At 36.4% G+C, this 19,999-nt stretch overlaps 1 protein-coding gene across 2 annotated transcripts in view; it reads left to right on the top strand.

Moving 5' to 3' along the window:
• The window catches only part of RANBP2 (RAN binding protein 2), an 81,887-nt gene that overhangs the window by 59,077 nt on the left and 2,811 nt on the right, over window positions 1-19,999 (top strand). The window contains exons 19-26 of one of the 2 annotated variants that reach the window (XM_045980345.1): window positions 409-503; window positions 1,427-6,215; window positions 8,119-8,289; window positions 8,933-9,025; window positions 9,540-9,718; window positions 14,094-14,142; window positions 15,927-16,028; window positions 19,660-19,805. In XM_045980345.1, the coding sequence (XP_045836301.1) occupies window positions 409-503; window positions 1,427-6,215; window positions 8,119-8,289; window positions 8,933-9,025; window positions 9,540-9,718; window positions 14,094-14,142; window positions 15,927-16,028; window positions 19,660-19,805 (5,624 nt within the window). Of the gene's footprint in view, window positions 1-408; window positions 504-1,426; window positions 6,216-8,118; window positions 8,290-8,932; window positions 9,026-9,539; window positions 9,719-14,093; window positions 14,299-15,926; window positions 16,029-19,659; window positions 19,806-19,999 lie in introns of both variants that reach the window. The other variant, XM_045980344.1, reaches the window with a different exon arrangement.

Raw genomic sequence — 19,999 nt, 5'->3', positions numbered from 1 at the left:
TGGTTCCTTAAATCCTTCCTGTGACTAGTGTATTCCCAGTATTTCTGATGTTGAACATAGACTGTGCTTTCGTATCATACCAATCTTTTTTAGAAAATGGACCAAACACTTTCTTCTTGGCTCCTTTTTTGATGCTTGCTGTGAGGCGCTTGTTCTTGTTGACCACTGTGGTGCTGCTCTCTTACTCCTCATGTGTCATATTTAGGGGTTTTCCTAGTTTGTCATTTGATAATCTTCTTTATGGTATATTTTGATGTATAGAAATTTTAAAAAATCTATAGTTAAATCTTTCTTTGATTTCTATTGTTTTTGTAATTTATAGTTCTTGCCTAGATAGTCTTAACTATAGTATAGACTTTTTTAACTGTTTTCTTTCTTTTCTTTTTTTTTCTTTTTTTTTTTTTTTAGTTGCAACTACTGGCCCTTCAGTATATTATAGTCAGTCACCAGCATATAATTCCCAGTATCTTCTCAGACCAGCAGCTAATGTTACTCCCACAAAGGTAACAAAGGAATAATTTATACATTTATAAATATCTCCTTTTTAATTGTTCAGGCTTCCTTCAAAGAAATTCAAGAAGTAGTTCAGCATTAAAACTTATATGTCCCATAAGATATAGCTATTTTAAATTTCTTTCCAGATACAGAAGTTATGCTTCTTACTTATCTTATTTTTATGTTAAAATAAGTGTGAACATTTAGAATATTTCCCTAAAGTGGGGGGGATGGTGGTGGTGATGGGTCCTTTATCATTTTGTTTTGGTGGAAACAGGACTAGAATGGCCTTGCTGAACCACTATGTGGTAAGTACTTCAGGCCTGAAGTGACTATGTAGGTGTCGATTAACAACCAGTATTACAACTGTAGTTGAGTTACGAAGCTTTGAAGACAGATGGCTTGGGTGAATTTAGACCCTGGCTCTTCTGCTCACTGTGACCTTGGGCAAGTTTCTTAATCTCTCTATGCATTAGTTGCCTCATATGTAAAATGAGGATAATAATCCCTTAATTCATAGGGTTTTTGAGGATATTAAAATGAGATATTATGTAAAGTGCCTAGAACAGTGCCCAGTTGGCACATTAGTAAATGCTCGATGAATGTTAGTCTCCATCATCATCATCATTATTGTTAACATCATTTAACGCATTATTTAGGAATAAAGAAATTTATTCTATGCATTTATTGTAGAATTGGATTTTTAAGATTCTGTTATTAGTTAAAGCAATTTCCATTATATGCCAAGAAAGGAGTATAACTGTAAGTATCTTTGTAAGTAATGTCTTCTTTTAATGCTGTGGTATATACTGTAATGATATCTTTAACTTATAATGCTCATGTTTGTGGTTTGTAAGAATTGGTTTGTATCTAGTTATCTGTAGTTTTGTAGACAACTTAACAAAAATCTTTAACTCTTTTTTTCTTTTAGGGTCCGGTTTATGGCATGAATAGGCTTCCACCTCAACAACATATATATGCCTATTCCCAACAGATGCACACACCACCAGTCCAAAGCTCATCTGCTTGTATGTTCTCTCAAGAGATGTATGGTCCTCCATTGCGTTTTGAGTCTCCTGCAACAGGAATTCTATCACCCAGGGGTGATGATTACTTTAATTACAATGTTCAACAGACAAGCACAAATCCACCTTTGCCAGAGCCAGGTTATTTCACAAAACCCCCAGTTGCAGCTCATGCTTCAAGACCTGCAGAATCTAAGGTTATTGAATTTGGAAAATCTAATTTTGTTCAGCCTGTGCCAGGTGAAGGAATAAGACCATCTTTGACAGCACCTCCACATACAACACAGCCAACTCCTTTTAAATTTAACTCAAATTTCAAGTCAAATGATGGTGACTTTACCTTTTCTTCACCGCAGGTTGTAACACAACCCCCTTCTACTGCTTACAATAATAATGAAAGCCTTTTAGGTCTCTTAACTTCAGATAAACCTTTGCAAGGAGATGGCTACAGTGGACCAAAAGCTAATCAAACCATTGGACCTCGAAATACGTTCAGTTTTGGAAGCAAAAATGTGCCTGGAATTTCATTTACTGAAAACATGGGTCCAAATCAGCAAAAGAATTCTGGTTTTCGTCGAAGTGATGACATGTTTACTTTCCATGGTCCAGGGAAATCAGTATTTGGAACACCTGCACCAGAGCTGGCCAACAAGAGTCATGAAACAGATGGCGGGAGTGCCCATGGTGATGATGATGATGATGGCCCTCACTTTGAGCCTGTGGTACCTCTTCCTGATAAGATTGAAGTAAAAACTGGTGAGGAAGATGAAGAAGAGTTCTTTTGCAATCGTGCAAAATTGTTTCGTTTTGATGTGGAATCCAAAGAATGGAAGGAACGTGGAATTGGTAATGTAAAAATCCTCAGGCATAAAACATCTGGTAAAATTCGCCTTCTCATGAGACGAGAGCAAGTATTGAAAATCTGTGCAAATCATTACATCAGTCCGGATATGAAACTGACACCAAACGCTGGCTCTGACAGATCTTTTGTATGGCATGCTCTTGATTACGCTGATGAGTTGCCCAAACCAGAACAACTGGCTATTAGATTCAAAACTCCCGAGGAGGCAGCACTTTTTAAGTGCAAGTTTGAAGAGGCCCAGAACATTTTAAAAGCCTTAGGAGCAAATGTAGCCACAACAACAAATCAGGCTATGAGAATTGTAAAAGAACCCACAAGTCACGATAACAAAGATATTTGCAAATCTGATGCTGGAAACTTGAATTTTGAATTTCAAATTGCAAAGAAAGAAGGGTCTTGGTGGCATTGTAACAGCTGCTCATTAAAGAATGCTGCAACTGCTAAGAAGTGTGTATCATGCCAGAATCTAAACCCAAACAAGAAAGAACTCCTTGGCCCACCATTAGTTGAAACTGTGTCTGCTCTTACAGCTGGCCTAGAAAATATGCCAGATAGATTTGCGTCAATGACTCCAAAGAAAGAAGGTCACTGGGATTGTAGTATTTGCTTAGTGAGAAACGAACCAACTGTATCTAGGTGCATTGCATGCCAGAATGCAAAGGCTGCTAACAAGAGTGGATCTTCATTTGTTCAGCAAGCTTCATTTAAATTTGGCCAGGGAGATCTTCCTGTTAACAGTGATTTCCGATCTGTTTTTTCTAAGAAGGAAGGACAGTGGGATTGCAGTGTATGCCTCGTACAAAATGAAGGAAGTTCTACAAAGTGTGCTGCCTGTCAGAATCCAAGAAAACAGAATTTACCTACTTCTTCTGTTTCAGCTCCTGCTTCCTTTAAGTTTGGTACTTCAGAAATAAGTAAAACCCCGAAGAGTGGATTTGAGGACATGTTTGCTAAGAAGGAAGGACAGTGGGATTGCAGTTGCTGCTCATTACGAAATGAAGCAAGTGCTACAGTATGTGTTGCTTGTCGGAATCCAGGTAAACTGAGTCTATCCACCTCTGTTGTTCCAGCACCTGCCTCTTTTAAGTTTAGTACTTCAGAGACAAGCAAAGCTCCAAAGAGTGGATTTGAAGGCATGTTCACCAAGAAGGAAGGACAGTGGGATTGCAGTGTTTGCTTAGTGCAAAATGAGGCAAGCGCTACCACCTGTGTTGCTTGCCAGAATCCAAGTAAACAAAATCAGCCTACTTCTGCTGTTCTAGCATCTGCCTCGTCGGATACATGCAAGGCTCCAAAGAGTGGATTTGAAGGAATGTTCACCAAGAAGGAAGGACAGTGGGATTGTAGCATTTGCTTTGTGCAGAATGAGAGTTCTTCCTTGAAATGTTTGGCTTGTGATGCCTCTAAACCAACTCATAAACCTATTGCAGAAGCTCCTTCAGCTTTCACTTCGGGCTCAAAAACTAAGTTAAATGACTCTTCTGGAAGTCAAGTTGGAACAGGATTTAAAAGTAACTTTTCTGAAAAAGGTTTTAAATTTGGTACTGCAGAACAAGGATTTAAATTTGGGCATGTGGATCAAGAAAGTACACCTTCATTTACATTTCAGAGTTCTTCTAATACAGATTCTAAGTCAACAAAAGAAGGATTTAGTTTTTCTGTCCCTATGTCTGCTGATGGATTTAAATTTGGCATTCAGGAGTCTGGAATTCAGGAGAAGAAAAGTGAAAAGCCCCTTGAAAATGACACTGGTGTTCAGGCTCAGGATATCAGTAGTCAGAAGAATGGTGGCAGTATAATTTTTGGTCAGACTGGTAGCACTTTTACCTTTGCAGATCTAGCAAAATCAACTTCTGGAGAAGGATTTCAGTTTGGCAAAAAAGACCCTAATTTCAAGGGATTTTCAGGTGCAGGAGAAAAATTATTCTCATCACAAAGTGGTAAAGTGGCTGATAAAGCTGACACTTCCGCTGACCTTGAGAAAGATGATGATGCCTATCGGACCGAGGATAGTGATGACATCCATTTTGAACCAGTAGTTCAGATGCCTGAAAAAGTAGAACTTGTAACAGGAGAAGAAGATGAAAAAGTTCTTTATTCACAGCGGGTAAAATTATTTAGGTTTGATGCTGAGATAAGTCAGTGGAAAGAAAGGGGTCTGGGGAACTTAAAAATTCTCAAGAATGAAGTCAATGGCAAACTAAGAATGCTGATGCGAAGAGAACAGGTACTGAAAGTGTGTGCTAATCATTGGATAACAACTACGATGAACCTGAAGCCTCTCTCTGGGTCCGATAGAGCGTGGATGTGGTTAGCGAGTGATTTTTCTGATGGTGATGCCAAACTAGAGCAGCTGGCAGCAAAATTTAAAACACCAGAGCTGGCTGAAGAATTCAAGCAGAAATTTGAGGAATGCCAGCGACTTCTATTAGATATACCACTTCAAACTCCTCATAAACTTGTAGACACTGGCAGAGCTGCCAAGTTAATCCAGAGAGCAGAAGAAATGAAGAGTGGATTAAAAGATTTCAAAACATTTTTGACAAATGATCAAACAAAAGTCACTGATGGAGAGAGTGAATGCTCTGATGCAGGTGCTGCCACTGCCTCTGATACAACCAGCAAGCCAAACCCTGAAAACACAGGGCCCACACTGGAGTGGGACAACTATGATTTAAGGGAAGATGCTTTGGATGATAGTGTGAGTAGTAGCTCAGTGCATGCTTCTCCACTGGCAAGTAGCCCCGTGAGGAAAAATCTCTTCCGCTTTGGTGAGTCAACAACAGGATTTAACTTCAGTTTTAAGTCTGCTTTGAGTCCATCTAAGTCTCCTGCCAAACTGAACCAGAGTGGGACCTCAGTTGGCACTGATGAAGAATCTGATGTTACTCAGGAAGAAGAGAGAGATGGACAGTACTTTGAACCTGTTGTACCTTTACCTGATCTAGTGGAAGTGTCCAGTGGTGAGGAAAATGAACAAGTTGTTTTTAGTCACAGAGCAAAACTCTATAGATATGATAAAGATGTTGGTCAGTGGAAAGAAAGAGGCATTGGTGATATAAAGATTTTACAGAATTATGATAATAAACAAGTTCGAATAGTGATGAGAAGGGACCAGGTGTTAAAACTTTGTGCCAATCACAGAATAACTCCAGATATGACTTTGCAAAATATGAAAGGGACAGAACGAGTGTGGGTGTGGACTGCTTGTGATTTTGCAGATGGGGAAAGAAAAGTAGAACATTTAGCCGTCCGTTTTAAACTACAGGATGTTGCAGACTCATTTAAGAAAATATTTGATGAAGCAAAAATAGCCCAAGAAAAAGATTCTTTGATAACACCTCAGGTTTCTCGTTCAGCCACTCCTAGAGAGTCACCGTGTGGCAAAATTGCTGTTGCTGTATTAGAAGAGACCACAAGAGAGAGGACAGATTTAATTCAGGGCAATGTCACAGCGGATGCAACTTCAGAAGGTGGAGAAGTGGCTGGCACATCTGAAGCAACAACAAAAGCAGTGGTTTCTCCTCCGAAGTTCGTATTTGGTTCAGAGTCCGTTAAAAGTATTTTTAGTAGTGAAAAATCAAAACCATTCGCATTTGGCAACAGTTCAGCCACTGGGTCTTTGTTTGGATTTAGTTTTAATGCACCTTTGAAAAATAGTAGTGAAATTAGTTCAGTAGTCGAGAGTGGATCTGAAAGAAAAGTGGAACCTAATTGCAAAGAGTCGAAGAATTCAGATAGCAAACAATCTTCAGATGGCAAAGTCAAAAATCTCTTTGCTTTTCCAAAGGAAGAGTCCTCAACTAATTACACCTTTAAAACACCAGAAAAGGGTAAGCACTTAGTCTTTAGTATAAGCAGAATTTTTCATCCATTGTGTGTAAATATTTTGCTTAATGCATATACTCTTTGTAGGATACTAATGTTTTAGTAAAAGTTGGGTCATAAACATAGTGCGTTGTGAACAGCCAAAAATAATTGTACAGATTGTTTTTTCTGCCTAAATCTGTTTCCCTGTGACTGTTTAAACATCGGCAGAAAACGTGTGTGTAAGTTATTGAGAAGATCTAACTGGAAGATATTTATATTACGTTTAGTGCAGAGAACAAGAACCTAATACAGTACCAAAGTTTAGTGACTCATGGACTCATGAGTATTAGCTTGAGTTTGATTTTTTTTGTAAAGTGTTCATTCTTCAACGTATCATTCTCTTGTCACTCAAAAAACATGGTACTGTCATGTTTATATGTCATATAAGGCAGTCTTACCACTATTTATTAAATGAGCAAAGAATGAAACTACCAGGATAAATGAATATCTGAGATGGCCAAATCGGTATAAATTGAGGGACTCTGGCTTTTTATATTTTAAAATCACATTCACTTTGATTCTCAAGATGTCAAAAAATGAAATACTCTTTATTTTCTAGGATTTAATTTTAGCCTTTTTAAATCTAATCCAATGGCTTTTTGGACCAGCATCCCTTCCTCACAGCCTGAGAACGAAGGTATAGAGCTAGTATTCTCAGTATGAGATGACGTCAGTTTTTTTTAGCAGCTGGTAGTCCTTAGCAAAGTAACTGGCTGTATGAAATTAAGTACTTAACACTAAGGTGTGCATGTTAAAAGAATGTCTGTTTAAACAAGTACATTTTTTGACTGGTGGTATATAACATCCTTTAATGCTGTTTTTGTTTTGTTTTGTTTTTAATGTACTTGGATGACATGTTTTCTCAGTATTGTACAGCATTATTTTGAGGTAGATCCATGTGGTCTTTACCGTTTGCTGCTTTATACTTCATTATTCTATTATTTTTAACTCTGCTTAATGAAGACCTTTGTTTTTTTCTAACATTTATCTTTAGCCAGGAATGTCTGCTAGCATGTATACACATGGAACACAGTTGCCCTTTAATATTATCCTTTTGGATAGGGTTTAGAAAAATATCAGATGTCATTTTTAACAGCCAACATTGTATACCTGGTACGTTATAACAGTAAACCTTGGTATTAGAGTGGAGTAATAGGAAGCGGGGGAATCTGTTAAAGACCTTTGAAAGCAAGGTTAGGGAAATGAAAACTATTAGTATCTAACAACATATCTTGAGCAACACAACTATGTTCAGTGATAAAATTCTTACAGTATTACACCAAGGATAACAGTGATTTTAATTTAGTTTTATATGTTATCATGCTTGGAAATGTGCAAAACTGGATATAACTCCAGTCACTAGCCATTGTTAACAACTCCAGTCACCCACCATCCTTGGCAATTATTAACTTTTCTTGTAGGAACTAATCAAGGTTAGCTTTGCATTAGTTTCATATTTATACTAATCTTTGCTCATGATTTCTCTAAGTTTTTTCAGTTGTTGCAAATGCATGGATATTTTGCCAAAAAATTGTTTAGTATGCCAAATATGGTTATGGCAGCACTATTTAAATGCCTTTTTATAATTATAGCAATTAATAGTAGTTTTAAAAAAATGATCAGTGAGTAAATGCAGTAGTTTTTTGGTTTTAAATAGATTTTGTGTTCAGTAAGCATTTTGACAGAACATTAAATCAGACTTCTAATTCTTTACAGAGCTTTGTCCACATCAGAGTTTATGTGTTTTCATCACTATGCTATTTTAACTTAAAAATAAGTTCAGTGGCTTTATTTTCAGCTAGGATATTGGTGTTAATACAACTATTTAATATCTTGTCTTCGTAATTTTTTGGACTTACTTTATAGCAAAAGAGAAGGAAAAACCTGAAGATCTTCCCTCAGATGATGATGTTCTTATTGTATATGAGTTAACACCCACTCCTGAGCAAAAAGATCTTGCAAGCAAACTTAAACTTCCTCCAACTTTCTTCTGCTATAAGAATAAACCAGATTATATTAGTGAAGAAGAGGAGGATGGTAAATCTTGTTACTTTAAATGCATTCTTTTCATGCTAATCTTAGTAATGGGGGGGTATGGTTTATTTAAAGCCTGCCTCTCAGAACCCAACTCTGCTGTCCTTGTAGCTAAGATGTTTATCCTCAGTGTATGTATTGTAAATAGTCAATGGATGTAATGATTGAAACAACTGCATTTATTAAGTGAGGATTTTGTGGATGGCTACCGTAAATTGAGCAGGCATTTTGCGAATTGAAAGCAATCCTCATTTCCCTGTTGACTTGGAGGGATGGGGGAGTAATGAGGCAGATGGGTGTTTGATTATGGAAAACTCTGTGAGCCATACCAGAGTCTTTCAGCAGGGGAGTTCCCATGCTCAGGAAGTTGCAGTAGGACTGGTTGAGTTTGGTGTAGAGAATTTGGTTGTGGGACATGGAGATAGGAAGATGATAGAGTAGCTCAAACAAGAACAGAGCCTGAATGGAATTTCTGTAATGACAGGAGAGGCATTAGGAATATAGAATTGGCAAAATTGGGTGTTCTTTCAATGTGGGGAGTAAGGGAAAGTGTGAAGTTGAAGGATAATTCCTAGATTTCTGGCTAGAAAAATTCCTGAAACTTAATAGAAATTCCTTTTGTTTAATAAAATCAATTATACTTAAGATGAAGATTTCGAAACAGCTGTCAAGAAACTTAATGGAAAACTATATCTGGATGACTCAGAAAAATGTAGACCATTAGAAGAAAAGCTAACAGGTATGTTAAAATTACTAATTATAATACTCTTACAAATTTTATTAATTCATTTATTCATTTGAGGAAGAGAGGGGGAGGGGGAGGAGCAGAGGGTAGAGAAAATCTTAAGCAGGCTCCATGTCCAATGCAGAGCCAAATGTGGGTCTTAATCTCAGAACCCAGAGATCATGACCTGAGCGGAATCAAGAATCAGACACCTTAACCAACTGAGCCACTCAGGTGCCCCACTAATTACAAAGTTTTTAAAAAAATCTTCTGTTTAAAAGGAGTCTTCTGATCATTTTTGTAATTACCAGTTTTACTTATGTACTATTCCTCTTATGTTTTAAAATATTTGAAAATGATATGAACTGTAAAACATTGTTTTCTTGGTGATCCTGTTCTCCATTACCTCTCATAGGTATTGCTATTTGGGTCTACAGACATTATATTGTACATTATATTGAGAACCGTTGTTGGAGAGGAGTTGGACTTCTTGTAACTTTCTTTTGCTTGTGTTCTGTGGAATTTTCAGATAATGAAAAAGAATGTGTTATTGTTTGGGAGAAGAAACCAACAGTTGAAGAGAAGGCAAAAGCAGATACATTAAAACTTCCACCTACATTTTTTTGTGGAGTCTCCAGTGATACTGATGAGGACAATGGAAATGGAGAAGACTTTCAGTCAGAATTTCAAAAAGTTCAGGACTCTCAAGTAAGAGCATCTCCATTATTTTCCTTCTGATTCAGTTGGCTTTGTTGATGCCGCAGACTAGAATGTCTTTACTAAATGGTGGTAATGTGTTGTGGGAAGAAAATGGATTAGGCAGAAGAAGGAATTTTGTTCTGCATAGAGGACTGTAAAGATTCACCTCCTGTGTATGTTGGGTTTTTGTGGGGATGGGAGAGGTGGACTGAGCAGAATATCCTTTGGAGTGTTTACCACAATACTAAGAATGTACTAATTAGTTCATTTTCCATGCAAATTAATTTATTCTCTGGTGGGCAGAGTGGATAGGAAGTAATATTTGAGACAGTTCCTTGGCCTATAACTTCCTTTGTCAGTTCATGATTTGATTACTTTCTTAGCACAACTGTAGTGATACTTTTAATAAATATCAGCACCTTGGTTATCTTAATTTGTATTTCACAGAAAATAGAAGACAAGGTCCCTGTCTAGTAATTGTTTACAGTCTAATATTGGCCTATATTCAGAATGTTCCTGTCTCCTCAAGTAATACTGGCTTTTTTTGTTGTTTTATTTGTGTTTTTGTTAGAGAGATGGTTAAAATAGAGTAGAGTCCTGGAATTAGTTACACATGTAGTGGTTTATTTAAGGGACATGTGGCTAGAGAGAGATGTGGTGGTCCGAGTCTAAGAAATTTATTGTTCTTCATAGTCTCTCTGACTCTGAGGAGTCTAGCTGGCCACCTAGGATGTGTAGGTTTAAATTTAATTCATCAGTATACATATAATTAATGGTTATCAGTTGATGTAAAGATACCACTTCCTCATTTATAACCAGATTTATTCGTGGAAATCTGAAGTTTTTGCAGCAGTGGTCTCACTATTTCAATCTAAAGTGTATTTCAAATCACTCAGCAGCAGTTTCCATGGATTCATTGTATTTACATATATTTCATTGTATTTACATTCACAGTATTTAGTGACTGTTATTCTAATTCCTCACTGTTAGAGGCTTTATCCTGTAGCTATTTATTCAACAAGTACACTATAATCATATTAATAAAAACTTGGATTATACAGATTTAAACAGTGATTTAAACATGGCCTCTTATGTGCAAAACTTTTAGTAAGTTACTACAACATTTATTTGAAAGCTGAAAAATAATTTCAGTACTGATGCACAGACTGAATTGTTCATCATTTATTCTTTTTCTACCTTGTGGTGCATGCCACTTGAGATGGCACACAAGGACTTGGTGTATTTTGTCAGTATTTTATAAACCACACTGTTTATAGGAATTGAAGTATCTTATTTGAGGTGACAGTTGTGTTATTTTAAAACATTTGTGATTGTTAGAAAATATCCTGTAACACTATCACACTGTTCATTAAATAGTAGTATTAGTGGCTATCCAAAAATACTTTTGGTACCAAAGTTAAATATGATAAATCTCTTCTATAAAGGTTGGAAAAAAATGCTGCAATAAAGTATACATTTTGGAGGAGAGCAAGTACCTTTTGATACACAGAGATGAAATAGAAAACTAAAAACCATTTAAAATATGCTCTAAGAGATGTGGATTTACACTTTTTTCAGAGTGTGTTGTTCCTGCTTTACACTCAGTTTAATTAATTTTGAGTATGATATCTGTTGCTTAAAATGCCCAAGTGTATTCTGTTTATAAGCGTTTACTGTGAGCTAGCGCTATGCTGACAATTGGGGATACAGTATTGAACAAAACAGAAGTAATTTGATTTGTCTGTATTGAGTTTTCCATTCAAGGCCTCTAAGGTGAGGATGCATTAGGAGCTAAATTAAAATCCTTCCCCCCACCCAAGCAATCTAGCCTACTTTTTGGGGGTAACATTTATTGTGCTGTAATTCACACACCATACAGTTCACCCATTTTAAATTAAATTTCCGAGGTTTTAAATTAAATTAAATTCTGAGGTTTTTAGTATATTCACAGGGTTCTGCAACCATTACCACAATCAGTTTTGAACAGTTTCATCAGTCACCACCCTTCCCCGTATCCCCCTAGTTCCTCCAGCCCTAGAAACCAGTGATGGACTATCTTTATAAGTTTGCCTATTGTGGACATTTCTTTTTCTTTTTCTTTTTTTCAAGATTTTATTTATTTTTTTGACAGAGAGAGATCACAAGTAGGCGGAGAGGCAAGCAGGGAGAGAGGAGGAAGCAGGCTCTCCGCTGAGCAGAGAGCCCGATGTGGGGCTCAATCCCAGGACCCTGGGATCATGACCTGAGCTGAGGGCAGAGGCTTTAACCCACTGAGCTACCCAGGCACCCCTATTGTGGACATTTCTTATAAATAACTTTTGTGTCTGGCTTCTTTCACTTAATGTGTTCAAGTATACCTACATTGTAGTATATATATTCATTTATTGATTTTTATAACTGAATAATATTCCATTGTATGGATATGCCACATTTCATTTATCCATTCATCTGTTGATGGCCACTTGGGTTGGTTTTACTTTTTGGCTTTTAAAATAATACTGCTGTGATAGCATGAAATATTTGACACAAACAGAATGAATTTTCTTTTCCTTGTGCTTCAGGTATATTAAGGAATTTCATTTGCAGTAATTTTTTTTTATTTACAGAAGTAAAATTCACTTTTGTGCATGTGTATCTGTTTTCTCTGAGTTCTTACACGTGCCTGAATTCTTATGATTCCCACCAAAGACAGGATAGAGTAATTCCAACACACCCAGAATTCCTCGTATCATCCCTTTGTAGTCAGATCCTCCCCTACCCATATCTTTTAGCAACTGCTGATGTGTATTCTGTTTCTATATTTTTGCCTTTTCCAGACCAGCATATGAATGAAATCCTACAGTATAGGCATTTGTCTATCCCTAAGTAGTATTACATTGTGTGGCTATACCACAGTTTATTCATTGATCCATGGAAGGTCATTTCCAATTTATTTTGCTCTTTTTCTGGTTTCTCAAAGGGGAGCCATTCTTCATTTCTAGTATAGTTAATGTTCTAAGTTTCTTTCTAGGAACTGTTCAGCTCCATCCCCAAACTTTTACTATGTGGTATTTTCATTTTCTTTCAATTTAAAATACTTATTTTCCTTGAGATATTCTTTTGGTACATGCATTAGGTAGTATGTTGCTCCCAAATATTTGGTGATATTCCACATATTCTGGTATTGATTTCTAGTTTAATTCCTTTATTGTCTGTGAATGTATTTTGAGTAATTTCAGTTCTTACAGGTTTTTTTTTTTTTTTTAAGATTTTATTTATTTATTTGACAGAGATCACAAGTAGGCAGAGAGGCAGGCAGAGAGAGTGAGAGGGAAGCAGGCTCCCTGCCGAGCGGAGAGCCCGAGGATGTGGGACTCGATCCCAGGACCCTGAGATCATGACCTGAGCCGAAGGCAGCGGCTTAAACCACTGAGCCACCCAGGCGCCCCAGTTCTTACAGGTTTAATGAAGGCTGTCTTGGTGATTGTTGAGCACTTGAGAGGAATGTGTAGTCTGCTCTTTTGGGGTAGTGTTTTACGTTAATTAGATCAAGCTAATTGATGCTGTGCTGTCCAAGTCTCAATATATTATCTTTCATTACTTTTTTGTTCCCTTATTCTTTTTATTATTGAGAAGACTGTTGCTAGGCATAATTGTAGATTTGTCTGTTTCTCCTATTAATTTTTGCTTAATGTACTTAGAAAGTGTTCCTTCTGCTTCTGTTTTCTGGAAGACATTGTAGGAATTGCTAGTCTTTCTTTCTTAAATGTTTGATAGAACTCAGTACTGAAACCATTTGGTCTTGGAATGATATTAATTGATTGATGATACATTTTCTTTAGTAGATGTAGGCCTATTCAGATTATCTATTTCTTCTGTGAGTTTTGGTAGGTTGTGTCTTTCAAGGAATTGGTCCATTTCATTTATGTTAATCAAATTTGTGGGTGTAATGGTGTCTATGGTGTCTAAATTAAAATTTATTATCCTTTTAATACCCATCAATTAAAAGTGAGTAGTGATGGCTCTGTTTTATTTCTTTTTTTTTTTAATTTGTTTGAGAGAGAGAAAGAGCACGAACAGGGGGAGGGGCAGAGGGAGAAACAGACTTCCCACTGAGCAGAGATCCACTGGGCCACCCAGGTGCCTCAAATCTTGGTGTTATTAATCCTCCTGCTTTATACACCTTTCAGAAGCTTTTTATACTTGCTTTATCTCTTTCAGTCCAGTTCAGTAGTAGGTATTGGAAAAGATAGGATGGAGTGTGGAATGGGAGAGATAGGGTGAAGTGTGCTTATTCCATTATGTCCAGAATTCTCAAGTCCTCAATTTCTTTTAAAATAGGAATATGATCCTTTTTGTCGGTCAGTATTTAATGGCATGATTATGTTTTACTTCCTCTTTGCAGAAATCCCAGAGTGAAGAAATAGCTAACTCGGCTGACAGTATGTATACAGGTGGGAGTAAAGTCACTGCACCATTTTTATGTAAATCTGAAGAACCTGATTTTATTACCAAATCTGTTATTTCACCACCTGTTTCTTCTGGAACTATGGATAAACCTGTAGATTTGTGTACTAGAAAGGAAAATGATGCAGATTCTACAAGCCAAGGTAAAATTTAATAAGTTTACAAAAATCTTCTAGGCATACATTACATTACTTCTGTGTTTGAGAAAATAGACTCAAATATCAATTCTAAAAACTCCCTTCCCTTAAAACACATTTGAAACGTATAAAGGGGCATGAAATATTTGTAATAATAACCAGAAAATCATACTGCCTTGTCAACAAAGATATAAATGTGTATTTTTATTGTTAGAGTTGTAGTTATTAAGGAATATGAAGTGCTGTGACTCTGACCTTTCTACCTGAGAATAAATAACAAGTTTTGCCTAGTGGAGATTTTTCTTTGTGATAGGAATATTTGAATATTGTTTGAATTATCATTGAAGTATATTAAAATTTATATATGAAGTAATTGTAGATATTACAATAAGGTGGTTAAATTTTTATGGTACTGCCTCTGTCTTTTTCTCTGTGTGCTTCATTAGATGAATTAGTTACAGTAATCAAGACCTGATATGCTTTCCTCCATGTTTTTTCATTTCAGTTGATATTGGGGGTGGGTATCTTTTATAATTATATTCCTTTAAAATTGCTTGTCTGTTTTACCTAATTTGTTTCAGAAGTAGTCTTGAATAATGCACAATGACTATATTTATAGGCACTTGAGAGTCCTAATATGTTAGAAGAGGAAGTAATTTCAGACCTAAAAATCTCATGTTTTCAGAAAATAAAAGTAGGGCTTAGGAATCTGAGAGATCCTGTAGCTACACATTGTCAGGATTAAGACCCCCAAACTCCTGGTGACCAAAGATGAGAAAGATGTTCTTTTTTTTTTTTTGAGCTTATTTAGAATAGAGAACAGAAAAATTCTTTATGCAGGTCTTTCCTGAAACCCTGCCTGTGAATGAGAGTTTTAGATTATAGAAAAGTGTAAGTTCTATTATCTGGCTTAGTATAGATCTACATCTCTCTCTCTCTCTTTTTTTTTTTTTTTTTTTTTTAATTTTTCTTTTAAGATTCTATTTAGGGGCACCTGGGTGGCTCAGTGGGTTAAAGCCTCTGCCTTCGGCTCAGGTCATGATCCCAGCGTCCTGGGATCGAGCCCCGCATCGGGCTCTCTGCTCAGCAGGGAGCCTGCTTCCTCCTCTCTCTCTCTGCCTGCTTCTCTGCCTACTTGTGATTTCTGTCTGTCAAATAAATAAATAAAATCTTTAAAAAAAAAAAAAAAGATTCTATTTATTTGGCAGAGAGAGACAGAGAGCGAGAGAGGGACACAAGCAGGGGGAGCGAGAAAGGGAGAAGCAGGCTCTCTGCGGAGGAGGGAACCCGAGGCAGGGCTTGATTCCAGGACTTATGATCTGACCTGAAGGCAGATGCGTAATGACTGAGCCACCCAGGTGCCCTACATTTTTAAAAAAGATTTTTGGTGTGCTGTTGGTATAGTTTGTCATGAGAATTGTACCTGTACAATTTACACTGAAGAAGTTCAAAATTGGTTGTTTTTCATAACTGTCCTTTAGAGAAATAATCAGAAGACAAATGCTTCACATCACACACCCAAACCCTTTGGTAGTATAGAACATCCCAACCCATTCTCTCTGGGTCCTGGGTAAAAGCTTTGATGTTCAATATATATTAAATGAAATGTTAAATTATTCTTTTTCTTTTGTCAGTGGAAAGCAAAACAGTTTCATTTGGATTTGGAAGTAGCACAGGGCTGTCATTTGCAGACTTGGCTTCCAGTAATTCTGGGGATTTTGCTTTTGGTTCTAAAGGTAAGATCAAGGGCTCTCTGCTTGGCAGGGAGCCTGCTTCCTCCCCTCTCTGGCTGCTGCTCTGCCTACTTGTAATCTCTCTCTCTCTCTCTCTCTCTCTCTCAATCTGTAAAAAAGAAAAAAAAAATTTTAAAGGTAAGATCAAGAGGAGAGATTTTAAAGATCATGTTACAGAATGAAACACAACTGAAAGAACTAGTCCTTTGCCACAGTGTTGTAACTAAGTTGGACATTTCTTCCCTCATCTCACCTTCCATTTTGTTTAAGGGTTTTAATAAGGAAGGACTTTTATATTTTACTATTATTTTTGACATTTATTAATGTAAACCACAAGAATTTTCTCTTAATTCACTATAAATCCTGTTGGTAGTCTTTCCCATCCTGAAATGTAGAACCATCTTTCCAGTTTCGGAATTACCTTGATTTTGGTGTATTGTTCTTTTAATTATACTTTGGATTTGGTTTTTGTGAATATTTCAGATTTGTGCATCTATTTTTTAAGGAGATGATTTTGTAGTTTTCTATTTTTCTAGTTTCCTTGATTGAGTTTGAATATAAGGCTTGTGCTGATTTATCACTATAAATTTATGGTTGATGAGGCTTCCCATCTTTTCAGTGGCTTTCTGTTTTTAGTGCATTTTGTATCCTTTGTAGAAAACAATATATTACTTGATTGTTTCAAGTTTATTGGCATATTACTTTCTCTTTCTTATAATGACTTTCATATTTCTGATTATAACACCACCTAAGTTGTTCTTATACAAGATGCTTGATTTGTGGAATAAATGTTATTGAAAATATATATTTACATGATTTATGTAATTCAGAATAGCATTCTTCCCACATGCTTAGACTTCTTTCACAGCACCTGCCATTTACAGACGCACACGTAAAACTTGCAGAAATTACCTTCAGGTATTATTTGTTATGCTGGAATTCATATCCTCACTGATGTCAAGTTGCTATATATTTTTTTAATGTATAGTAGCCTGAAGTCAGAAGATAATAAGGCCTTATAGATGTAGTTATCCATATATAAAAAATTATCAAATAAAAGTTGATGAGTTAGGATGCTTGTTTTTCAGTGTAACCTTTTCAAAGTGCTCTATCCATACTGTGTAGTAAAGTGTGAAATAGGCTAGACTCAAACCTCATGACATTTACTTCTCACCACCACTTGTCATTTGTCGCTGAGGTGATTTACCAAGTTCTTTGTTAACTACATTTCTTACTCTGTTTTGTTTTTAGATCTGGCAGGAATTTGTGCTGTCTTTTCAAAGAAGTACCTTTTGGTTTGGACAGTTCTCCTTTTGTTTGTGTTTCTGATTAATCTTTAGATTTTTTTCATTACTTTTCTTTAGTTTTTTTTTAAGAGGTCATAAATTTCACCAGAATGTGGGTATCCATCTTCCTTACTCCTTCCCTCCCTCCCTCCCTTCCCTCCTTCCTTTCGTTCTTTCGTTTTTTTAAATGTATAACTTGTTCCTGGCATTGCATGGACCTTTCTGATTTTAAACTTTCTGTTTTGGTTGGTTTTTAAGTTCAGAGGACTCTTTTTTTTCCTCTTATTTGCATATTCTTTTTCTGTAATGATTTTTTAATCTGCTTCTGTTCATTTTTTATTGTGATTTTGTTTTTTTTTTAACTCATTTTCTTTGCAAGCTCTATTCATATAGGTCTCTCAGTCATTTCAGTCATTCTGTTGTGTAATATTTAATACAGAAACTAAGAAAATAATAAGGGAGTTGCTGTTTAAAGATCACTGGCTTTTGTCAGTAATCACTATTTTATCATATTTCCTTCAGATTTTGTAATGTTTTTATAAACCTCTTTGTATAGTGGAAGTCTCCTATGTACTGTTGCCTAGAACTGTTACTGTGAAATTGTGATTATTGACATGTATAACTTTATATTTTACTATAAAATTCTTCCTCCTGGTTTTCAGAAAACCTTGGCTTCATATTAGAATTTCCTGGGAGGTTTTTCATTTTTTGTTTTTTTTTTTTCTTCCTTTTTTTTTTTTCCCATTTTATTTATTTTTTCAGCGTAACAGTATTCATTCTTTTTGCACAACACCCAGTGCTCCATGCAAAACGTGCCCTCCCCATTACCCACCACCTGTTCCCTCAACCTCCCACCCCTGACCCTTCAAAACCCTCAGGTTGCCCCAACCTCCCACCCCTGACCCTTCAAAACCCTCAGGTTGTTTTTCAGAGTCCATAGTCTCTTTTTAAAAAACAAAACAGAACATTATATTGGACTCTCTGGGCATGGTAGCCTAGGCATTGATACCTTAAAAGTTCCTGTGTGATTCTTACAATTCACCCAGCATTAAGAACCACTGAGACATTTTGGAATTTTCTGCCATACCTCTCAAGGGTCTTTTGGGGTAATTAAAAAATTTTCTTTGGGAGTTCCTGAACCAGTTTTGTTTTCTGTTTTTTGTTTTTAGAGAGAGAAAGAGGAGAATGTGTGTGTGCATATATGCAAGAGCTCTGGTGGGGGGCAAAGTGAGGGGGGAGAGAGAATCTTAAGCAGGCTTCACACCCAGCGCAGAGCCCTTGTACTGCATGATCTCATAACCCTGAGATCCTGACCTAAGCCAAAATCAAGAGTTGGTTGCTAGACCAGCTGAGCCACCTAGGCACCCCTCTTTTGCAATATCTTCCTAAGGACTTTTGTCTTCTTTCTCTTTTTGAAGTTTCTTTTCCTCTCTTTTTTTTTTCCCTCTCCACTAAATCTGGCTTAGAGGGAGTTACTGTTAATAGATACTCATTTTGTGCTTTCTTCAAGGTGCTGAGTTACTTTTTAAATGATCTGTGATATTTTTGCCCCTTAAAAGTTTTTAGCACCGGATATAGAATTTTCTAAGTGATTCATCAACAAGTGATGAAAAGCTAAGAGATGTTTCTTTCCTCTAAGACAGTGAGGAATGTATTAGCAGGCTGAGATGGGGATGAAGAAGTAACTAGTGTTCATCTTCTCCAAGGCCCAAGGGAGAGTAACAATCTTTGTTTCTTTGCATGGCAGTAGGGCGTCTTCAGCACCAAAAGCCTGGTATCCCTTGAGGATAGTAGGGAGTCAGTGGGCTTCTCCATGTGCTACCTTCTACCACCTGGCCAAGAAATCTAAGCTGCAACACTAATTACTTCAGGAAGAAGTTGTGGTAGAAAAGCTATAAATGTGTTTAGGCTGCTTTGACTGCTTTGGAAGTAGCAGGTGTGGCCTCTTTGAGAGGACATTTTTAGGTTCAAAAGTTATTTTTCATATGTGATGAAATGTTTTATGAATTAAATTACCTTTGGAGCTGAGCTAATTGTTCAGAATTCCGGGGTATATGTTAAGAATGTGCTTCATTACTGAAAGTTCTTGCATAATTCAGTATCATGAAATTTGCCTGAGGCTCAGATGATCTTATCTTTGTAGCTCAAAGCATAAACAGTACTCTGTACTGTGAGTAATACTCTGTGCTCACTATAGGAGTTAAATTTGTCCGAGTAATATAATTTTAAGCATTTTTACTAAAAGTATATGTCATATCACTGGAAATTACAGGCCTCAAGAAAGTAACGGGGATTAAAAGCATATAAAATTTGATACCACTGTTTAAATATCCTAATTTATTCATCAGATAAGAATTTCCAGTGGGCAAATACTGGAGCAGCTGTGTTCGGAGCACAGTCAACCAGTAAAGTTGGCGAAGATGAAGATGGTAGTGATGAAGAAGTAGTTCACAATGAAGATATCCATTTTGAACCAATAGTGTCATTACCTGAGGTAAATATTAAAAGAATGGAACTCTTACTAATAACTTCACATTTTACATTTAAAACTTGACATAGGCTTGACTTGCAGGACTAACTTTGTTTGCATTTCTTTCAGAATATTTACCCTTTCAAGTGGAAGCTTTTTTATTACTATATATATATTTATATATATACATATATAAATATAAATTCTACATGAAATTG

This window comes from Meles meles, chromosome 16 (genome assembly GCF_922984935.1).
Source record: "Meles meles chromosome 16, mMelMel3.1 paternal haplotype, whole genome shotgun sequence".
Taxonomy (NCBI): Eukaryota; Metazoa; Chordata; class Mammalia; order Carnivora; family Mustelidae; genus Meles; species Meles meles.
Note: the sequence above shows the minus strand (reverse complement) of the source record. Positions and strands in the feature narration are given on the sequence as shown.